A 7,906-nucleotide genomic window follows, 5' to 3' on the forward strand; every position below is an offset into this window, starting at 1 on the left:
CTCAAAGCTGTGCCTCCTTCCCAAAGAAGCCCACTGACACTCAAAAATTTTACATCTCCTTTCCTGCAACATCTGTTCATAGATCCTCAAAACGAGTCCATAGACCTTAAGATTCTGGGTCTGCCATTTTAACTTTCTCATTTCACATAATTGTTTTTTAATATTTATTTGGCTGTGCTGCATCTTAGTTGTAGCATATGGGATCTTTAGTGGCGGCATGCAAACTCTTAGTGGCATGTGGGATCTAGTTCCCCAGCCAGGGGTCGAACATGGGCTCCCTGAATTGGAACACAAAGTCTTAGCCACTGGACTGCCAGGCAAGTCCCACATATAATTATTTCAAATGGAATGTTTCCCTTAGATAAATAAGCATTCCACATTATGATCACATAATTTCTTTAGAACGGATTGCCATTCTGTGATTTGCTAACAGTGTATGTTAGAACAAATTCTTCACTGTCATATCTTGATCCCTTTTAGGCTTTTTGTTTCTTCCTAAGAAATTCTGATTCTATGTGGGAATCATTATCCTATAGCCTTTCCACTAGGTAAAGGTCAGGATCAGATAATTAGTTTTAACTCTACAAGCAATGTGTATTCGTACATGCCTACATGCCATACCTCTGAAATGGGTATACACATTCATACACACATGACAGACTTTAATTCTTAGATTTCTGATACCAGTGAATTTTGGACTTTTATAGAGCTTCATCTTTTCAACTACTATTTCAGTTAGGCTTATCTCAAGAAAACTCTGTTGAATGATATTAACACTTTTCTGCTATTCTCTCCCTAGTTTTGGATGCCAGAGCAAGTGGTGGAGGTATTGGCAAGCTCAGGGTAACAGTCGAAGCCCTCCATGCCCTACGGTCTGTCTACGAGCAATTCAGAGATGACTTGGAGGCTTGAAAGAAACTGTTCCAGAGGCGTCTCTACTCCTGAGTAAATGCTCACATGAAAGCGCTTAGATGAGGTTTCCGTAATTACTCTGGTGTATATAATCTATAATTCATGGGAAGCTGGGGCGGGGAGGACCGGGATTTGAAGTGTTCATGTTTTGTATACTTTTTCATTTGTTTATTTTTCTATTCCCTTCTTCCCATGACTGCCACCCCTTGAGAACTTAAGTTCTCCACAGTGGGCAACACCTTCTCAATAATTTATACCTACATGATAACATGAGAAAGTCTATTTGCATTTTCAACATTTCCTTATGAAGAACTGAAACGCAATTCCCATTTTTATTTTTAATAAGCAAAAAAGCATAAATCTTAGAAAACCTCTGAAAAAAGAAATACTTTTATGTTACCCCTAATTGTCCCACTAAATGGAATGCCTATGATTAGCCTCATTAAGAGTTTTATACTGTGAAGATTTTATTAGAAGCAGTATATGAAAATTACTTGGATTAATGTGTTAATCTTCCTCTTTAAAATGCTAATATCCATTTTATGCACATTAAAGCTCAGTATGCATTTTCTTTGATGCATGCCGTTTCTATCAATTAAATATAAAGAATGAGACTTGGCACCAACTTATTAAATCACTCCAAGTTTTGTTTTTCTTTCCTAAAAAGTATAGTTTTTCTTATTAATATATGTATTGTTTTCAGATATTTGTAATGGTCATATGGATCCAGGGATGTGTGTATATAAAAGAAGAAATATTTATACATGAAATTTACACTTTGAAAACTTAGCTTATGGCAGAGAAAGAAAATACTAAAAATATGACTCAGATTTTGATATGCTTAGTTAGACCTGAAAGGAGTATCTTTTTATCATTTTTTAAAAATTTACATCAAGCTTGTACAATGCTCGAGTGTATCTGGATAACCAGATCCTTGAAAAGCAGCTCAGAAAGTTAATTTTCTAGCTTTTACTCTATCTCACTGAAGGATTTAATTGATATTTTTAATGGAGCTGTGAATCAATGCTGCAAAGGAATTGTCTCTAGAGGTCTAGGATATAATGCATTTCATTTTTTAATTTACTTTTTTATTTGTCATTTTCTTCAAAGGATTTTTATAGGCTGTGGGTTTTCACTGTTTGCAAACAGGCTATGTTCCTTCTTAAGCATATGTAAAGTATTCAGAGAGATAAGTAATTTATTAAAATCTACCTAATTTGCCGTGATATATTAAATCTCTGCTTCAGTGATCACAGACCATTTCATTTAGAGAATTAGGCATTCCCTCTTTGTGTGATTAAAGCTCTGGAAAATGAGTTCTTTGCTCCTATTTGTGAACATTCAAAGCCTGCTAATGGCAAGAAGATGGAATAGATTATGAGACAATTCATTACAGTTCAACAGAAAAAAAAGCAGCTATAATGCAAAAATGCAAGTATGAATATCTGCGTATAGTTTGAACCATCTGTGCTCTAATGGCTTCAATAATGACTCTCGTCTTTAAGAGGCTTTGAAATGACATCCGTACAATATTAATTTGTTGATGTACATTGTGGAACCAGTAGAGTATGATCTGACCACAGAAATCTATAAATTCTGTCTCTACCATTGGGCCTCCTTGTCTGGGGCCTGCCATCTCCAAGAAGAATCTTGCTCTCATCAAACTCGGCAAATCTTCATAACAACTCATTCCTCTGAAGCCTTCCAGAGACCACAAACATCTGCAGACTAAACCTCTCCAACCCTAGTAAACAGCCACATGTTTGTTGTCACTTCAGCTGGCTCTGAGCTCATCTTTTTGGCCTCTCTTTCTAGCTTTCTTTGGCTTTAAGCAGTTACAGTGTCATTAAGGCCCGTAATATTCCCTGCAGTAATTTAAAACAGCCGGATTATACCCTGGGATTAACCGAGTGGTTTTTGAGACATTTATTGTGGTATTCTCCCAGGAGGTTTGTATTATTGTTTTAAAATGTTACATCCCAAACTAAATGCCCTTTCTGTAGGGAGAAGACCGGATTGTGCTGACTTCTTATGATCTCGAAGTGGAAAGGGGAAGTTTTTATTATAAATCTGCTGAGATCTAGTCAACTGTATAGAATATATATCTCAGCTGACATCAGAGCACTAGCCACATTTCTGTCACTTCCGTGTGTACCATAACAGATAACTTAAGATTCCTTTTCTAGTTTTAAAATACTCAGCCTCAAGCTACATGAATTTTCAGAAAACTCATTTTCATAAGTAGCTGAATAACTGCTGGCACACCCTGAAGTGGATAAGTGATCCTGGGTGCTTTAGACGGGTTTCTAGAATAGCTTTTTGTTTTGTCTTGTGTTGACCAGAGTTCATTGAACAGTTCCCCACCTTTTAGGATCAAGAGTAGTGTTTTTCTCTTGGTGAGCCAAGCCTGATCCATTAAGTTTGGCTTGAGGGTAGAGGGGCCTGGCCACACAAATGCACCCGTTTAAGGTAAGGCCTGTGTGAACTTACAGCTCTTGGTGTAAACGGACACAGTACACTCAGCACTTTTGGGGGCTGAAATGCTTTTAGTTTGGAAATATAAATAGAGATGTGATGTGGTATGCGGGAGAGTGTATTTTACATGTTTTTTTGCCTACTGTAGTAGAAATGTCAAATTCCTAGCCACTGTCATGAGAAGCAGTTGACAAAAATAAGTTTTATGGTTTACAGTGTGGTTTACGTAGAGAACATTTCTCTTCACTCTCAGTTTCAACATGTTTTCTAAATTATCATGGTTTATTGCCGTTTAACTTAAATTAGTTTTTTTAAGAATAAATAGAGAATATATTTAATCAAATAAAGAACAGCCACGTTGAAATTCTGCTGTTGCTGCCATTCACTCATTACCACAAAATGCAAATAATTTCTGTGTATTATGAAGAAGTGTGGGCCGAGAGTGGTCGTGTGATTGGGAAGGCTCTGCGTGCACCCATGTTCCCACAACAAAACATAAATTATTTTAGTAATCTGACATCAAGAGCTATGACAATGAAAACCACTTCTTACACATGTTCTAACAAGAATCTGATTAACATTTCTGTGGATATGGAAAATAAGTTTTTTAAGTCAAACTGGCACGATTGCTGAATTTAGAATGATTTCCTTATGCTCTAGATATCGCAAAATGTGAATCATGTCTAAGAACAAATACGAGAATAAAATGTCATCTTGGGTAGTACAAAACAACCAAGGGAGAGCTTCGGGGATATAAAATTATTGAGTGATTGACAATGCCAGGATGATCATTCATCCCCAACTATGAGAGTACATTTTAATAAGTCACTCATGCCTGAAGGCCTCTGACCACCTTAGCAAAGAAAAACTAAACCCATGATTTATTACAGATTGGGCAACATGCCTAATTAGATCCATGAATGGGAGCAAAGGCAGCTTTCCTTCCTCTTTGTTCAGAACAAAAACAACCCGCGGGTCAACCAGAAAGCTAAAAAATATCAAAGCTACAGAAACAAGTGTTTCAAAATCTGAAAATTCAGAATGAGAAAACATCTCCTCATCCCAATCTCTTTTATCTTACAAGGTAGACTCTTCACTTCCATTTCAAAGCACCACCAGTGGACTGCACCCAACGGTCTGACCTCCTGGGAAGCCGGGCCCGTGTTCCTGGTGCCAGCACACCTTTTGTTCTTGCCCTTTTCGTTTTCCGTATAACCTTGACTCATATATTTAAACCATGTTTCTCCTTCAGTTTTTCTGAAGTAAAACCTGGTTCCCTCAGACTCCAAACGTGAGCTCTTTTCTGTGGTAGATGCCTTTGGGCTTCTCCTTGCTTTTTGCCCTTTCTCACTCTTTATTGAGATGCGCCTTTCTCATCCCCATAACAGAATCAGCTCTCTCCCATTGAATGTCATCAGTTTTCTTTTTAAATCAGATGTACGTGTTGATCTTTATATTTCTGTCCTCTATTCTCTTCACACCTATATTCCGCTGTGACGTTTCCTCCCACCTGTCTAACCCCCTGCTCGTTTTTAGTTATTAGTCAAAGCGCATGTATTTCCTTCCTCTTTTCTTGTGCTCGAACCACATCTTTTTTTTATTTTTATCGTCGTATAGTTGTTTTACAATGTCGTGTAGTTTCTGCTATACAGCAAGGTGAATCAGCTATACGTATACATGTATCCCCTCTTTTGGATTTCCTTCCCATTTAGGTCACCACAGAGTACCATGCAGGGTTCCCTGAGCTATATAGTCAGTTTTCATTAATTACCTATTTTAGACACAGTATCAATAGTGTATATATGACAATCCCAATCTCCCAATTAATCCTGCTTCCCCTTTCCCCCCTTGGTGTCCATATGTTTGTTCTTCTCTACATCTGTGTCTCTGTTTTGCAAATAAGATTGTCTATACCATTTTTCTAGATTCCACATACATGTAATAATATACAATATTTGTTTTTGACTTACTTCACTGTGTATGACAGTCTCTAGTTCTATCCACATCTCTACAAATGACCCAATTTCATGCCTTTTATGGCTGAATAATACTCCACTGTATATATGTACCACATCTTTATCCATTCCTCTGTTGATGGACATTTAGGCTGCTTCCGTGTCCTGGCTGTTGTAAACAGTGCTGCAATGAACACTGGGACACATGTGTCTTTTACAGTTTTTCTCTGGGTATATGCCCAGGAGTGAGATTGCTGGGTCATATGGTAGTTCTGTTTTTAGTTTTTAAGGAACCTCCCTACTCTTCTCCACAGTGGCTGTACCAATTTACATTCCCACTCTAAGCACTTCTTTAGATACCAGCATCTATGACAGTTAAAATGGCCTTCCCAAAATGTTTCACTGTGTTAAGTCTTGTCTTAATTTAACATAACAGGGACACTCTTAGTCAGCCATTATGAAACTAAGGAAACAGCAAGCTAATTTTTGTCTTTGCTTCTTGTACCTTTTTACAGTGAAGTAACAGAAGCTGAAACTCAGAAAGTTCTTATCACTGATAAGAAGCTGAAGCATAAGGTGTTTTTAAGAAATTCTAAGGAAATGTGTCATTAAAAATCAAGCTATGTATTCTATAAATGTGTTTTGTCATAGTTTACACATCATCATTAACAATAGAAAAAGTAAGAGAAATTTTGCAAGAAAACTTAGAGACTACAATACAGCCTAAAGACTGGGGAGACTTTTCTAACCAAGAGAGGAAAGAAAAGCTATAAAACAAGAGATGGGGGCATTAAATATGTAAAACATTAAGGTACAGTGACAGTTTTAATATCAGACAAAATCTAATGCAACGTGGAAAACAAGAGACAAAGATTTTATACTGTTAAGGGAACAACAGGTCAAAGATGTAGCCAACTTGAATACACACGTGCACATACATACGTGCACACACACACGCTTCCCAGATGGAGCAGTCGTAAAGAATCCACCTGCGTGCACGCACACACACACACTGTAAGTCCACCTGCCAGTGCAGGAGATACAGGTTTAACACCTCGCTCAGGAAGATCCCCAGGAGAAGGAAATGGCAACCCACTCCAGTATTCTTGCCTAGAAAATCCCATGGACAGAGGATCCTGGTGGGCTACAGTCCATGGGGTCACAAAGAGTCAGACACAGCTTACCAAGTGAGCACCCAGCACACACATAACATACACACAAATATATATATATTCATATATATATTTACACATATATACAGTAAATGTTTCACAATATAGCCTCAAAATTCATGAAGCAATAACTGACAGAACTATAATGACTACATGGGTTTTAATAGAGTTTAATTCTCAAGAAAGTGATATATCAAAAATAAAAAGTCTAGATTTATTCAGTATGATTACTAAACTCAAATGGATATAGAATGCATGTAGAACATTCAAAGAAACATTAACCGTGTACTCAACCACAAAGGAAGTCTCTTTTTCCAAAGAATCAAAATCTTACAATTTGACTCTGAACAAAACGCAATGAAATTAGAACTGAATAGTAAAAGGCTAGCTAAAAACTAATTTCATCCAAAAGTTCAAAATACGTGTTTTTATTTTTCAGGGTTCTACTACGATAGGAAATAACCCAGTCATACAACATAACTAGAAGAAAATTCTACAAACTTCACTTTATGTGTAAGTGAGGGAAATAAACATCAGCTCAGAAGCCCACAGCAGAGGGTGCGAAGGGCAAGGGTTAAGCATAAGAGAAGCACCTGTGACACGATCCTGGTGGTGGCAGAACACAGATGATATCAACTAAGGTTCTCCCAGGAGACAGTCCACCCTGAAAGAGGAAATACTGAGAACAGGTCTGAGGCTTGGTGAATCAGAGTATTGCTCACTGGGGAAGTGAATGGCAGGGGCTGGAAATACAGAGGACCAGAGGCAGAAGTCTTGGAAAGACACCTCTTCTGGAAGAGAACAGGGCATTATGGAAAGGGGAGGTCTCCCTTGGAGGCATAATAGTGAAATAAAGAAGGAACCAGCTGAAACTGTGGGCCCCAGAGAAAGAAGATGGTGTCATTATCTATGTGTGTGTGTGCTAAGTCACTTCGTTCATGTCCAGCTGTTTGCGACTGTATGGACTATAGCCTATCTGAGGCTAGCCCTTCTGTCCATGGGATTCTCCAGGCAAGAATACTGAAGTGGACTGTCATGCCCTCCTCCAGAGGATCTTCCCTACCCAGGGATCAAACCTGTGTCTCTTAATATGTCTCCTGCATTGGCAAGCAGATTCTTTACCACTAGCGCCACCTGGGAAGCCCCATAAAAGGTCATTTATTGTTAAAAACTGCACTTCACTATAACAACAAAAGAGGACACAACCCAAGAAGTCTTTAGAAACCACCCAAATTCCTCCCCACCCATATGATTATCTGCCTTGGCTAGTCCAGGGAAATCCAAATCAACTTTTAATTAAAAATAGAATCCTGCATCCATTTTCCATAAGGAAACAATGAGAAAACTTTTCAGCAGGATGGAGTTCTACCCCAGGAATGGTAAATTTGATAG

At 38.1% G+C, this 7,906-nt stretch overlaps 1 protein-coding gene across 4 annotated transcripts in view; it reads left to right on the forward strand.

Annotated features, from left to right (window-relative positions):
• Positions 1–3,751, forward strand: part of RPGRIP1L (RPGRIP1 like) — a 100,696-nt gene extending 96,945 nt beyond the window's left edge. For all 4 annotated transcript variants that reach the window (XM_040254045.1, XM_040254046.1, XM_040254047.1 and 1 more), the window contains one exon: positions 800–3,751. In XM_040254045.1, the coding sequence (XP_040109979.1) occupies positions 800–912 (113 nt within the window). In that variant the 3' untranslated portion in view covers positions 913–3,751. The remainder of the gene's footprint in view (positions 1–799) is intronic.
• Positions 3,752–7,906: the final 4,155 nt, after the last annotated feature.

The sequence above is a fragment of the Oryx dammah genome, unplaced genomic scaffold (genome assembly GCF_014754425.2).
Source record: "Oryx dammah isolate SB20612 unplaced genomic scaffold, SCBI_Odam_1.1 HiC_scaffold_13, whole genome shotgun sequence".
In the NCBI taxonomy this organism is placed as follows: Eukaryota; Metazoa; Chordata; class Mammalia; order Artiodactyla; family Bovidae; genus Oryx; species Oryx dammah.